This window comes from Terrapene carolina, unplaced genomic scaffold (genome assembly GCF_002925995.2).
Source record: "Terrapene carolina triunguis isolate 2854851 unplaced genomic scaffold, T_m_triunguis-2.0 Scaffold771, whole genome shotgun sequence".
Lineage (NCBI taxonomy): Eukaryota > Metazoa > Chordata > Testudines > Emydidae > Terrapene > Terrapene triunguis.
This window is the reverse complement of record NW_020665122.1, coordinates 47827-63404: the sequence shown is the minus strand read 5'-3', so window position 1 is coordinate 63404 and position 15578 is coordinate 47827. Positions and strand designations below refer to the sequence as shown.

Below are 15578 nucleotides of genomic sequence, written 5' to 3'. Positions count from 1 at the left end.
CCCAACACTGCCACCTTGTATGTAAATGCTTTTACTGTGAGCTCAGGTGAAGGTAACCCCATAACTTGTGCAGAGAATGTAAAAGTCAATGGGAAAAGCTGTTTAGGGCAAATTACAGCTTCTAACATCACTCTTGTTAAAACAGATTTTGTCAAAGAGGAAGATTATTTACCAAATCAGAGTGTGAATATTGTGATCCTCTATGAGTTTACTGTGCGTGTGCCTTTACCCAGAATCCATCCTGAATGGAATGGTGTTAAACGTGAAGTTATCGCTGGTGTAAGGAAGTTATTGCCTAAGGATCTTTTGATTGGGGATGATATTAAAACCTTGTTCAGTCAAGTTGATGATATAAACCAGTCACAGGAAAGAAATAATCCTCAACCTGTGTCTACTAGGGCCAAGGATTTGCCTATGGAGGGTTTCTCCAAATGTCTGTCGGAGGAAGATGGCTGTTTATCTGGGCAAAGAAGCAGTGCATATGTGGAAAAAATCCTAATTGTCTGTCTGGTATCTCAGAAGTGAATCTAGCATTAGATAAGGCTCAGGAAGACGTTTCTCTAGAGTAAATTAAAGTTGTTGATCAGGTTAAAGCCCCGACTGAGGAAGAAAGGGGTAAATTTTGTATGGGTGATGGAAGGTTGGCTAGTAAAGCCTGGGGAAGTCAGCCTGGCCCAGGTAAAAGTGATGAGCTTACAGTAGCTCAGTGTAATAAGACACTCTTTGTGGAAAACAGCAGCTTATCTGTTAAGGGAGGGGAAGGCAAAGAAAGTTCAGATGAGCAGAGGCAGCCTTCTGAGCTGATGGCTTTGTCTAATCAGCAGTTTGGGAAGGGAAGGACAGTGGAACATGAGTATCCCTGCACCTTACCTGTTACCAGTGTGGAGAATTGTGACAGTGGAGGAAATGTTCCTGTGTCTGTTAGGGGCAATGACTTGCCTATGAAAGGAGCTACCCCAATCTCCAAGCAATTGTCCGTGAACAGCCATGTGTGCCGGGACAAGGGAAATGAGATCCCGAGCTGTGTGTCTGTTAAAGGGGAATGTTCCTCCAGCTCTTTTCTGTCTGCAAAGCAGACAGAAGAAGCCTGTCAGCCTATGATGGTTGTAGATTTATCAGTTAACCCAGAGCTGATTCTGGATACGACTAAAGCCCAGGAAGGAAGTGGTCCTGAATTTGTGTCTGCTAGGGACGATGACTAGGTAACTAGGTTGCATCTGGTTAACGTCATAAATAGCTCCCAGAGACCAAGTGATTCAGGTGCTTCTATTTTGCCTGTGGCTAGTGTGTTGCTGGGTAAAGATATGACAACCTTGTCTGATCAGGGTGATCTCAGAGCCAGGGCACAAGAAAAGCATGAAGGTAATTTGACTATGTGACCCACTGACAGTGTGGAAACGTGTAACAAGGACCCTCATTAGCACTACAAAAAGTAATTTTCCCTCTGTTGATGTTCACCCCTTCTTCTCAACTGTTGAGAATGGGCTACATCCACCCTGTTTGAATTAACCTCATTAGCACTGACCCCCCCCACACACTTGGTAAGGCAACTCCCATCTTTTCATGTGCTCTAATATATATACTGCCGGCTGTCTTTTTCACTCCATGCAGCTGATGAAGTGGGTTTTAGCCCAGGAAAGCTTACGCCCAAATAAATGTGTTAGTCTCTAAGGGGCCACAAAGACTCCTCGTTGTTTTTGCTTCTAATCTTGTGACTACTAAATCCAGCAGTTTACCTGAAAGGGGGGGGGGTGAAAATCCTCCTGATGGGCCAGAGGTGATTCTGGATTTAAGTGAAACCCGGAAAGAGTCTGTTGTTGCTCAGGAAAAGGTTCCTTTAGAGCAGTGGTTCTTAACCTTTCCTGCAGCCTGCACCCCGTTGGGTCTCAAAAGATGTTCTCGTGCCCCTTATAAAAAATCGTTGAAGCAGGTCAGTTCTTTAAACCTAGATATATTTTTTGTTTGTGTATTACAGTAATCGTTAAAAAATACATACATAGGTTTGATGAAACAAAGGAGTTGTACTTATGTGCCTGTGCTTAATTTGTGTTTTCGATGATTTACCTTCTAAAAAAATCTGGCATGTCTCACACCCCCAGAAAGGGCATCTTGCACCTCCAGGGGTTGTGTGCACCCCAGGTTAAGAACCACTGCTTTAGAGAAAGCCCAAGGTGACCAGGAAAAGGGCAGACTTTCTGTGACAAATGGGTTGTTGCTTAGAAAGATTCCTGAAGAGAAAAATCTTCAGGGCACTTTTTGCTGCAACAGATCAGTGTGGACGCGATTTGACTGAGTTAACTCAGGGTGAATCACTGCATACAGAAAGCAATGGTTTGTTTGCGAGACTTGCTCCAGTTCCTCACTGCCAGAGTCTTTCTGAGGTGTAGAGATCCACTGACTTTGCTTTGGAAAGACCCAGCGTGGAGAGCGTTGAAAAGATTGCAAACAAAATAAAAGTGGTTAGGGAATTTAAACAGCCCTATAAGCTTAACCAGCTTGTTGGGGAGACAATGTTGTAGGAACATTAATGTCTCCGTGATGATTTTTTAAGTAAGCAGTCTGTGACCCAGGTACTGAGGAAAGATGGGGTTACAGGTTACTGGGTTACAAGGATGCAGGGGAGAGCAGACAAACCCTCATCTCTAGATACTTTGGATATGACTTGGAGTCTTTTAGGGGACTTGACATCTGATTCCATGTGGAAGCAGAGGTTGGTAAGGGAAGGACAACAGAACCTCGAGTCTAACATGCTTGTGAAAATGGACGGTATCTCTTTAAGACAGAGGCCAGCCTTGGAACTGGTAATGCTTGAGGATCTGAAAACTAGTAAACACGCTAGTGTCTGTGCTGATGCCAATTACCGGACGGACTGGCGGGAGAAAGACTTGCCCATGGCCACTAGCAAAGAGGACGCAGCCAGCCAACGGACTCTGTTAAGCAAAATTTTGACCCTACTGGACAGGGAGAAAGGGAAAAAGTTGATCATGCAAATAAAAGCCACAGGTTAACCCTCAAATACCCAAACCCCAAGGAAGTGCTTAAACTGAAAGCCTGTGTTAAGGAAGACCCTGAGGTCAAGAAAAAGCTACAAAAGTTCAAAAGGGATCTGGGACAAAGAATGATTTGTCTAAACTAAGGTGACCAGATGTCCCGATTTTACAGGGACAGTCTCAATATTTAGGTCTTTTTCTTATATAGGCTCCTATTACCCCCCACCCCCTGTCCCGATTTATCACACTTGCTGTCTGGTCACCCTAGTCTAAATCAAAGGCCTGGCATGACAAAAATGATTGCACATGTGATAGAACTGATGTTGCTAATGATTGTAACTAACTTGTCGCTGATACCAAGAACTGTAACAATGTACAATGTGCAGGAAAAGCCCGTGAACGTGTTGGGGGTGATACATAAGAACTCATTGTGTTGTAAAAGCCTTCATGGTTAGACTGTTTCATCACATGACAACACACACTACGTTAAACGGTCTGGTGATGCTGATACCCCACAGTTACTGCCTATACCTAATCTTGAAACTTTCCACAGCAGAAAAACCACCACAAGCGTGAACTGCTGTGCACAAAGGGAAACTGAGGTACAACACCTCACAGCCTTCATGGCTGGATGCCAGAGTAAGTGCTCTCTGAAGAACATTAATGGCTACGTTAAGTTAACACATAGATTAACCCTGGAATCACTAAAGTGTTTCCCAAAGTATGGGCTACGTTTTTAACTTGGGCCAAAGCATGCATCAATAATTCGACCTCATGAAGAATTCAATATAAACACAGCTCATATCAATGTTGGAAGGTCCTTAAGATGTATCCGGGAGCTCTAATTTCACCCTTCCACACCAGTCTCACGTTGGGGGTGTGACACGTGGCTAGAAAGGGTTAAACATCCCACAAAATAAATAACCCACAGAAGACATGTGGGGAGATAATGTTTGTGTTTTTGTGTATTTACATATGTATGAGTAGGGTGGGCAATGTAATCAACAGTCTCTGTCTCTGTTGTATTCTGATAATTCAGAGCCCAAAAGAACATCCTATCACGTAAGTGAATGTAAACATGGGATATCTCAGTATTCATCTCTCTTTGAACTGTACTGTGAATGGTGGAGGAACAAGCAAATGGCCTTATGTTAATTCGTATAGGTAAGTACCGGTGATGGACCTCCTTCAAAGTCATCCTAATGACCTTTTGTTCCCTGAGGAACTCCAACTTGTCAAAAGACATGAAATGGTATAAAGGAGACTTGGGTCCTGATTCTGTCATCTCAGATCTGCTTAGACTTCGTCAGGGGAAGTTTGAGTCGCAAGACTGAGGTCCCAGTTATGCTGGTAGGCCCTGAATATGAGATTTGGACATTGCACTATGACCTATGAACTGAATTCTAAAGGAACTCTTTGTAACTACACAGCTCACCATCCCTGCTGTGAATCTGCACCTCAGGGAATTGAACTCAGGTCTGTATGTGTGTAGATCTTTTAACCAGACTCTCTCTCTTTTGTTTTTTAATACATTTTAGTTTAGTGAATAAGAATTGGCTGTAGCGTGTGTTTGGGCAAGATCCGAAACATTCATTAACCTGGGAGGTGATGTGTCCAATCCTTTGGGGTTGGTAGAACCTTTTCTTTTATATGATGAAATAAGATTTACAGAAATTTTCATCATATTTGATGTGGGTACCTGGATGGAGGCCAGAGGCTGGGTCACTTGAAGGGAACTGTGTTGTTTGGACGTCTGAGTAACCAGTGAGGTAATAAAGAAGCTGTTTCATGTTGACTTGGTGAATCTAATTATTGGAATATCCACCAGCTTTTGGGGGTTTGGCTGCCCCATTCTTTGCAGTTCACCCTAATTGAGTGACCAAATTAGAGGATTGGGCCAAAAGAAATCTGATGAGGTTCAACAAGGACAAGTGCAGAGTCCTGCACTTAGGATGGAAGAATCCCATGCAGTGCTACAGACTAGGGACCGAATGGCTAGGCAGCAGTTCTGCAGAAAAGGACCTAGGGTTACAGTGGACGAGAAGCTGGATATGAGTCAACAGTGTGCCCTTGTTGCCAAGAAGGCTAACAGATTTTGGGCTGCATAAGTAGGAGCATTGCCAGCAGATAGAGGGACGTGATTGTTCCCCTCTATTCGGGATTGGTGAGGCCTCATCTGGAGTACTGTGTCCAGTTTTGGGCCCCACACTATAAGAAGGATGTGGAAAAATTGGAAAGAGTCCAGCAGAGGGCAACAAAAATGATTAGGGGGCTGGAGCACATGACTTATGAGGAGAGGCTGAGGGAACTGGGATTGTTTAGTCTGCAGAAGAGAAGAATGAGGGGGGATTTCATAGCTGCTTTCAACTACCTGAAAGGGGGTTCCAAAGAGGATGGATCTAGACTGTTCTCAGTGGTAGCAGATGACAGAACAAGGAGCAATGGTCCCAAGTTGCAGTGGGAGAGGTTTAGGTTCGATATTAGGAAAAACTTTTTCACTAGGAGGGTGGTGAAGTACTGGAATGGGTTCCCTAGGGAGGTGGTGGAATCTCCATCCTTAGAGGTTTTTAAGGTCAGGCTTGACAAAGCCCTGGCTGGGATGATTTAGTTGGGGTTGGTCCTGCTTTGAGCAGGGGGTTGGACTAGATGATCTCCTGAGGTCCCTTCCAACCCCGATATTCTGCGATTCTCTGATTCTATGACCATAGCTGGCCCCCACTAGGACCCCGGTCACACCAGGGTTTTAAATGGTGAGTGATCTAGAACCCATGTGCTTCTAGACTGAACTAGAAACCATTGAGTTATTGAGCATTGTGAGATCTGGGACATGCACAGTTCTAAGAAACAGTCAGGAATCCATAACCCATTAGATAGCATCAGGGTTTTAAAGCATGAGTGACCTAGAACCCATTAAACCAATCATAAAACTAGAACATACAGAGAAATTGTGGTTTTTAGATGAGCTAAAATAGGTTGGGAACTCATGAAGCTATAGGACAAAACAGGAAGCTAGAACATACAGGGCTACATCAGGAGTTTAAAGGGGGAGATATCTAGAACCCACATTGTTATAGAACAAATTGAGAATTTAGAACATATGAAATCACACCAGGGGCTTGAAGGGAGATGAACTAGAACCCATTGTGTTCTAGACCCAGCCAAGAACCATTTGGATTTTTGTGAAAGCATCAAGAAATCTGGGACCTGTGACATTTTAGAACATGCCATGATTCTAGAACCTGTGGCATCACACCAGACTTTCTGATGCCAGGAGAGCTAGAGGCCATTAAGCTCTGCATCAATTAACCTAGAACCCTGGGTTCTAAGCTCCCTGACCCTGAATCCAGAGGCCCCGTAACTTGGTCAGGCAGCTCCAATTTGCCAGCTGCCACCCCGGAGCTCTCATGGGAGATAGCGCCGTTGCCGCTGAGGTCTTCAGCAAAAGTCTCCCGAAGCAGAGCAAGCAGGGACATCTTGAGCACCTGCTGGAACCGTCGCCCCACGAAGAGGTAGAGGACGGGGGTGAAGCAGGCGTTGAAGCAGGAGGTGAGAGTGTAAATGACCAGGATGATGTCCAACTCCCGACCGTCTCTGAAGAACTTCAAGCCGTGGTAGAGGTGGTAGGGCAGCCAGCTGAGGAAGAAGGAAACCACCGCAGCCACCATGACTTTGAAGGGCTTCCTGCTCCGCGCCAGCCCCTTCTCCTTCATCTCCAGCCCCACGCAGCCATAGCATCCCGCGATGGTGCAGAAGGGCAGCAGAAAGCCCAGCAGGAACCGGAACGTGAGGACAGCCAGGTGGATCCGTCTCCCCAGGTCCTGCGTCTCAGCTCCGTTCCAGACTCTGGAGAGGGTGTAATTGTTGATGCAGATGATTCTTTCCCCATCCACCACACGGGTCTCCCGGAAAGCCAGGTAGGGAGTGCTGAGAGCTAAGGAGACCAGCCACACGCCCACAACCAGCTTCCTGACCCGGGGCACGGTGCGGCGATGCCGGCACCAGACAGGACGGTGAGTGAGGATGTAGCGGTCCAGACTGATGAGGGTGAGAAGGAAGACGGAGGTGAACATGCCCACAGAGATGCAGGCATTCAGGAGCTTGCACATGGCCGTGCCGAAGACCCAGTGGAAATCCAGGAGGAGGTAGACCGCAAAGAAGGGGATCAGCAGGGTGAGGAGGAGGTAAGAGGAGACCAGGTGGAGGAACACGAGCGTAGTCACCGTCCTCCTCATCTTCAGCCCCAGCACCCACAGGTACAACCCGTTCCCCACCACACCCACCAGGAAGGTGGTGAAGAGCAAAGCGGCCACAGCCAGGTGAGCGGCGCTCACAGCAGCTGGGGTCTGGCTGGAATTTGCCCCAGTGGTTGGTTGGATGGTCATGTTGCCTCGGTCCATGGTGCCCTGTGGAGAGACAGAAGAGGGGTTACAAGGGACAACAGAGGAGGAGAAAAAGGAGAATGGAAGACAAGGAAGGGAGAAATAGAATCATAGAATCATAGAATATCAGGGTTGGAAGAGACCTCAGGAGGTCATCTAGTCCAATCCCCTGCTCAAAGCAGGACCAATCCCCAACTAAATCATCCCAGCCAGGGCTTTATCAAGCCTGACCTTAAAAACCTCTAAGGAAGGAGATTCCACCACCTCCCTAGGTAACCCATTCCAGTGCTTCACCACCCTCCTAGTGAAAAAGTTTTTCCTTATATCCAACCTAAACCTCCCCCACTGCAACTTGAGACCATTACTCCTTGTTCTGTCATCTGCTACCACTGAGAACAGTCTTGATCCAGCCTCTTTGGAACCCCCTTTCAGGTAGTTGAAAGCAGCTATCAAATCCCACCTCATTCTTCTCTTCTGCAGACTAAACAATCCCAGTTCCCTCAGCCTCTCCTCATAAGTCATGTGCTCCAGCCCCCTAATCATTTTTGTTGCCCTCCGCTGGACTCTTTCCAATTTTTCCACATCCTTCTTGTAGTGTGGGGCCCAAAACTGGACACAGTACTCCAGATGAGGCCTCACCAATGTCGAATAGAGGGGAATGATCACGTCCCTCGATCTGCTGGCAATGCCCAAAATGCCGTTAGCCTTCTTGGCAACAAGGGCACACTGTTGACTCATATCCAGCTTCTCATCCACTGTAACCCTAGGTCCTTTTCTGCAGAACTGCTGCCTAGCCATTCGGTCCCTAGTCTGTAGCAGTGCATGGGATTCTTCCATCCTAAGTGCAGGACTCTGCACTTGTCCTTGTTGAACCTCATCAGGTTTCTTTTGGCCCAATCCTCTAATTTGTCTAGGTCCCTCTGTATCCTGTCCCTACCCTCCAGCATGTCTACCACTCCTCCCAGTTTAGTGTCATCTGCAAACTTGCTGAGAGTGCAGTCCACGCCATCTTCCAGATCATTAATGAAGATATTGAACAAAACCGGCCCCAGGACCGACTCTTGGGGCACCCCGCTTGATACCGGCTGCCAACTAGACATGGAGCCATTGATCACTACCCACTGAGCCCGACGATCTAGCCAGCTTTCTATAGTCACCTTATAGTCCATTCATCCAGCCCATACTACTTTAACTTGTTGGCAAGAATACTGTAGGAGACCATATCAAAAGCTTTGTTAAAGTCAAGAAATAACACATCTACTGCTTTCCCCTCATCCACAGACCCAGTTATCTCATCACAGAAGGCAATTAGGTTAGTCAGGCATGACTTGCCCTTGGTGAATCCATGCTGACTGTTCCTGATCACTTTCCTCTCCTCTAAGTGCTTCAGAATTGATTCCTTGAGGATCTGCTCCATGATTTTTCCAGGGACTGAGGTGAGGCTGATTGGCCTGTAGTTCCCCGGATCCTCCTTCTTCCCTTTTTAAAAGCTGGGCACTACATTAGCCTTTTTCCAGTCATCCGGGACCTCTCCCGATCGCCATGAGTTTTCAAAGATAATGGCCAATGGCTCTGCAATCACATCTGCCAACTCCTTTAGCACCCTCAGATGCAGCGCATCCGGCCCCATGGACTTATGCTCGTCCAGTTTTTCTAAATAGTCCCGAACCACTTCTTTCTCCACATAGGGCTGGTCACCTTCTCCCCATATTGTGCTGCCCAGTGCAGCAGTCTGGGAGCTGACCTTGTTCGTGAAGACAGAGGCAAAAAAAGCATTGAGTACATGAGCTTTTTCCACATCCTCGGTCACTAGGTTGCCTCCCTCATTCAGTAAGGGGCCCACACTTTCCTTGACTTTCTTCTTGTTGCTAACATACCTGAAGAAACCCTTCTTGTTACTCTTAACAGCTCTTGCTAGCTGCAACTCCAAGTGTGATTTGGCCTTCCTGATTTCACTCCTGCATGCCTGAGCAATATTTTTATACTCCTCCCTGGTCATTTGTCCAATCTTCCACTTCTTGTAAGCTTCTTTTTTGTGTTTAAGATCGGCAAAGATTTCACTGTTAAGCCAAGCTGGTCGCCTGCCATATTTACTATTCTTTCTACACATCGGGATGGTTTGTTCCTGCAACCTCAATAAGGATTCTTTAAAATACAGCCAGCTCTCCTGGACCCCTTTGCCCTTCATGTTATTCTCCCAGGGGATCCTGCCCATCTGTTCCCTGAGGGAGTCAAAGTCTGCTTTTCTGAAGTCCAGGGTCCGTATTCTGCTGCTCTCCTTTCTTCCTTGTGTCAGGATCCTGAACTCGACCATCTCATGGCCACTGCCTCCCAGGTTCCCATCCACTTTTGCTTCCTCTACTAATTCTTCCCGGTTTGTGAGCAGCAGGTCAAGAAGAGCTCTGCCCCTAGTTGGTTCCTCCAGCACTTGCACCAGGAAATTGTCCCCTACACTTTCCAAAAACTTCCTGGATTGTCTGTGCACCGCTGTATTGCTCTCCCAGCAGATATCAGGGTGATTAAAGTCTCCCATGAGAACCAGGGCCTGCGATCTAGCAACTTCTGCTAGTTGCCAGAAGAAAGCCTCGTCCACCTCATCCCCCTGGTCTGGTGGTCTATAGCAGACTCCGACCACGACATCACCCTTGTTGCTCACACTTCTCAACTTTATCCAGAGACTCTCAGGTTTTTCTGCAGTTTCACACCGGAGCTCTGAGCAGTCATACTCCTCTCTTACATACAATGCAACTCCCCCACCTTTTCTGCCCTGCCTGTCCTTCCTGAACAGTTTATATCTATCCATGACAGTGCTCCAGTCATGCGAGTTATCCCACCAAGTCTCTGTTATTCCAATGACATCATAGTTCCTTGACTGTGCCAGGACTTCCAGTTCTCCCTGCTTGTTTCCCAGGCTTCTTGCATTTGTGTATAAGCACTTAAGATAACTCACTGATCGTCCCGCTTTCTCAGTCTGAGACAGGAGTCCTCCCCTCTTGCGCTCTCCTGCTCGTGCTTCCTCCCGGTATCGCATTTCCCCACTTACCTCAGGGCTTTGGTCTCCTTCCCCCGGTGAACCTAGTTTAAAGCCCTCCTCACTAGGTTAGCCAGCCTGCTTGTGAAGATGCTCTTCCCTCTCTTCGTTAGGAGAGGATTAGGAATGTACCATCGGAGAGGACCTCTCTGGGCAACCTCTCGTCCTCCAAACTAGCCAAGCTGGGTATTCTCAGATCAACTGGGATATGGCCAGTGGAACTCACTGCTACAAGACAGAGCTATGGGCCACCTCTTGCACTGAGCATTCTGTGCCCAGGATTTTTGTAATATCCTCATCAGCACCCTTGTATGATCCTTTTCTTCCTAAGTGAGAGCAAGTACCCTGGAGTAATAGGAAATGGATGGAGCCAGAAGGATACGTCAGCAATTTATCACCAGGATTTCAAACCAGGTCTGGCTCCTTTTCAAAAATTTAATACCATTTTTTTTTTGTTTTAATGGAAAAAGTGGAAACTGGATTTTTTTCAGGTTTTGGAACCTGATGGGGGTAAAAGATTTGGAAGTTTCAGTGAATGTTTCAGGGGATGGATAAAAAATGGCAGTTTTGGTAAGAAAAAACATGGGGTTTGAGTCAAATGTTCAGTTTCTATAAACTTTTTTAAGCCCAAATGCTGGGTTTTGAAAACAGATTTTTGGTAAGGGGAAAAAAAACCCCAATCAGGTTCCAATAACTGTATTGGGGGGTTGATTAAACCCCGTCAGTTTTGATGAAAACCATTCGGAGGCTTCGTAAAAGTCTTGAGTTTCCAGAAAACAGCTTTTAGCCCAAGCTTTGATTTTTGAAAACTGGTTTTCGGAGAAAAAACACTGATTTTTCAGTTTTAAAAAATCCAGTTGTCAGGCTGGTTGTTTGGTTAAAAACAGAACAAGGTCAAGGTTTTTTAAAAACCGATTCTTTTTAAACTGCAAAACTCAACACTTTTACCCCCGAAATGTAAAAGTTTGTACATTTTTCGGTCAGAGGTTAGGAAACACTTTCTAACTCTCAAGGGGGAGACGCTCTGGAATCGGCTTCCGGGGTGGTTTTGGGATCCCCGTCACTGGAGGGTTTTAAGAACAGCCGGACAAACACCTGGTGGCTTTTCTGGAAGATGCTCTTGGAAACATGAGGGATTGGGCTCAGTACGGTGGGACTAATTGAGAGCCCCTTGTCTGGGCTGTGCCGGAGAGGAGACTGGAATGATCTAGGGGCCCGTCTGGGTTCCAGACGGATGGATTTATGAATTAGCAGCGGCAGGAGGCTGAGAATTCAGAGCAATTTGCCCTTACGTCAGAGCCGTCTCCACTGGGTTCCCGTCTCGCTGGGGATAAATGTGTTTGACATCTGGCCAGCAGATCCCCAGCACAGACCTGAGCATCACCGGCACACGTGAGGCTCGGCAAGCTGGGGGCAGGCAACGGGAAGGGGAACTGCAGTCTGGCTGAAGCAGAAAACCTCAAAAGCTGAAGTGGTTTCACAAATGCACACGCCTAACCCAGCAGGAGAAAGTGCCGTGCTTCTGTGCCTGGAAGGGGCTTTCCACCTGGCAGCCCTGGGCCTTCTTACGGGCTGGGATTCAGGACGCCTGGGTTCTATTCCTGCCTTGGAGTCTAGTGGCTAGAGCAGGGAGAACTGGGAATCAGGACTCCTGGGTTCTAGTCCTGCCTTGGGGGATGGGGTCTAGTGGCTAGAGCTGGAACACCCAAGGAGAGAGAGAAACTGCTCAACAGGCCCATCTACCCCGGCGTCCTGTCTCTAGCAAAGCCCAGCTGCTTCTGAGGAAAGAACAAGACTACTCATAGGTAAGGCTACATTTTAGTCACAGGTATTTTTAGTAAAAGTCATGGACAGGTCACGGGCAGTAAACAAAAATTCAGGTCCTGTGACCTGTCCATGACTTTTAGTATATACCTCTAACTAAAACTTGGGCCTGGGGTGCTGTGGGGGGGCGGGGTCTGGGGGTGCCACAGGTGCTTAGGGGGTGGCCCGGGACCAACACTGGTGCTGGGAGGGTGGGGGCGGCGGCACACAGCCCAGGACCCCCACGAGTGCTGGGGGGTGGAGTTGGCGGGGCTGGCAGGGTCCCTACCTGGCTCCGACTGGCATGTCCCTGCAGCTTCTAGGAGGAAGCGTGGCCAGGGGGGCTCTACGCGCTGCTCCCACCACAAGCGCCAACTCCACAGCTCCCATTGGCCAAGTATCGCAGCCAATGGGAGCTGCGGGGGCGGTGCCTGCGGGCGCAGGCAGCACGCTGAGCCCCCTGGCCCCTCTGCCTAGGAGCTGCAGGGACATGCCGGTGGGAGCCGGGGAGCCCCCCCAGGTAAGCACTGCCCCACACTCCAACCACCTGCCCCAGCCCTGAGCCCCCTCCCACACCCAAAAATTCCTGCTGCTGCTGGCCCAGGGGTTTCCTGGCTCGGGCAGCCCCTGAGCCAGCACCGGCGGCTGCAGAAGTAACGGAGGTCACAGAAAGTCACAGAATCCGTGACTTCCCTGACCTCTGTGACAGACACGTAGCCTTACTCATAGGACCACCTCTTGCTTTCTTCTGTACTGTGATTGGCAATGAGTTTCCTGGGGCCCTGAGTCCCCCAGGCCACTGCTTTAATTCCAGGCATTCCCTGTCATCTGAGCCAACATCCTGTCCTTTGGCTGAGCAATTGGCCCTGGCAGCATCCAGTGGCAAGGTGTTCCACAGGTCGCTGGTCTCAACATTGGATTTGATTGGTGTCAGATTTGCCACTTGTCAACCACACCCCCTGGCCCTTCCTGCTTGGGTCACGGATTTGATGGGGGGGGAAGTGAGGCTGGGAGTCCGGACTCCTGGGTTCTATTCCTGTTCCGATCATCCCATCTGAGCTCCTGCATAGCCCAGGCCGGAGAGCCAGGGATTCCTCCGTCCAGCCCATAGCTGATGGGTGAGCTTGCAGCAAGAGACACCTGCTCTCGATGGATAGCACAACGATGGAGCATCTGCCCTGTCCCTGGGACAATCACACCAAGGATCTGTTCCCCACCCTGGGGAAAATCTTCCCCTTGTTTCCAGTCTCGATTCCTCTGGCCTCACCCCCCAGCCGTCAGCTCCCGCTTTGCCTGTCCCGGCTGAGCTAACCAGCCCTCCGCTCCCCGAAATCTCCTCCCCAGGGAGACGCTGACCGATCGGGATCCAGTCCCCTCTGAGCCGCCTCTGGGAGAAACTCCACAGATCCAGCTCCTTCCGCAGGTTTTCCAGCCCTCGGATCGTCCCCGTCGCTCTTCTCTGACCCCTCCCCGATTTCCTGACGTCCTGTTTGACATGCATCCCCCCAGAGCTGGGCGCAGTCTCTAGTCCTGGTGTCCCCCATGCTGTATCCAGAGGGGACCCCACTTCCTAGTTCCTACTCGCTATTCTCCAGCCAAGGGGCGCGCTTGCCCTCTTAGCCACAGCATCGCCTGGGGAGCTCATGGGCTGTTGGTGCCCCAGGACTCCTGGGTCCTTCTCCACCAGGGCATGGGGGGGAATCAGCCTTCTTGGAGCCATGAGACATGGGTGGGGGGGTTTCACTCCCACCCCTGCACCAGCCCTTTCTTTGCCTCCCCCCATCCCCCCCCGCACCAACCCAGACCGCCCATCTCTCCAGGGCTTGGAGCCTTCCTGCCACCCACCCAGGAACCTGCCGGACGGACTCACCTCCAGCCGGGCGGTGGGAGATCAGGGCCGTTGGATCCGTCTGTCCTGTCCCTGCCCAACCCAGCTCCACAGCTGCAGCCCCAAGCAAGGCCTGGGGAGATGTGAGGCAGCGAGGAACCGGAGTCCAGGTTCCCCCTTTGCTGGAACTCGAAATTGAAAGTGCGCTAAGGAGCCGGCGGGGGGCAGGGCTGGGGCTAGGAAACATCTGGCCTGGGCTCCTGGGCTGGGGGGGGGGGGGGGGGGGGTTCCTTTAAACAGACAGCGAGAGGGAATGGGTTTGGTTCTGGCAGTCACACCGCGTAATGCCCCTCACTCCCGACCCGCAGCCCTGGCTAGCCCAGCCCTACACCCCCCTCCACGCCCAGCTCTGCCGGTGCCCCTCACTCCCGACCCGCAGCCCTGGCTAGCCCAGCCCTACACCCCCCTCCACGCCCAGCTCTGCCGGTGCCCCTCATTCCTGACCCACAGCCCCGCCTGCCCCCCCCCCGGGCCCCCCCCCCCCCCCAGCTCTGCCGGTGCCCCTCAATCCCAACCCATAGGCCCCCTGCTAGCCCAGCCCTGGGCTCTCCACCCAGCCCTGCGGGTGCCCCTCACTCCCAACCTGCAGCCCCCTGCTATTCCTGCAGGGGTACCTGAGCCTGGGGTCTGAGAGGCAATCTGTGAGTATAACCGCACAAGGCCCCAGTGTGTTTATATCCGTGTGTGCTATAGAGCTAGATCCGTGTGTGTGTGTGTGTGTGTCACACTCCCGCACCTCACAACCCCCCACCCCGACCCCATGATCCCTCCCCTCCACAAGTCCAATCCCCCCAGGGCTTCCAGTCAAGATGAAATCAGCGCAGCGACGCTCCCAATTATTCCTGGTTGTTTATATTTGCTGTTTGTGGGTAATAAACGTAATTGAATTGAGCGCCGCAACGGGAGACAGAATGGATCTGAGCTGGGGGCGGGCTGGGAGCCAGGACTCCTGGGTTCTATCCCTGCCTCTGGGAGGAGAGTGGGGTCTAGTGGTTAAAGAAGGGGGGGGCTGGGAGCCAGGACTCCTGGGTTTTATCCCTGTCTCTGGGAGGAGAGTGAGGTCTAGTGGTTACAGCCGGGGGGTGGGAGCCAGGACTCCTGCATTCTATCCCCAGCTTTGGGAGGAGAGTGGGGTCTAGTAGGGGGAGCTAGGTGTCAGGACTCCTGGGTTCCCTTGTGGTGACCTGCAGCAATTGCTTCCCTTTTCTGTGCCTCAGTTTCCCCAACTCTAAAAGGGGGGGTGGTCCTGCCTGGTGACTGAGCCCCCCCAGGTGCCAGGATGCAGGGAGCTCCCAGGCGGCTGAAGCCACCTGCTGAGACCCATTTCTCGTCTGGGCCAGACAAATAGTCAGGGCCGAAAACTGGGGCTGGGAAGCTGAACACACCCCATGGTTATTATGGGAACAAAAGCTTGTGAAACTGCTGCACAGAGCTGGGGCTAGAACCCAGGAGTCCTGGCCCCCAGCCCGCCCGCCTGCTGTAACCAC

At 50.2% G+C, this 15578-nt stretch overlaps 1 protein-coding gene across 1 annotated transcript; it reads right to left on the bottom strand.

Moving 5' to 3' along the window:
- Positions 1-6292: 6292 nt before the first annotated feature.
- Positions 6293-7387, bottom strand: LOC112122497 (probable G-protein coupled receptor 33). The gene has a single exon (XM_024221285.2). It carries the CDS (start codon positions 7385-7387, stop codon positions 6293-6295), a length of 1095 nt encoding a protein of 364 aa, XP_024077053.2.
- Between the last annotated feature and the right edge of the window lie 8191 nt (positions 7388-15578).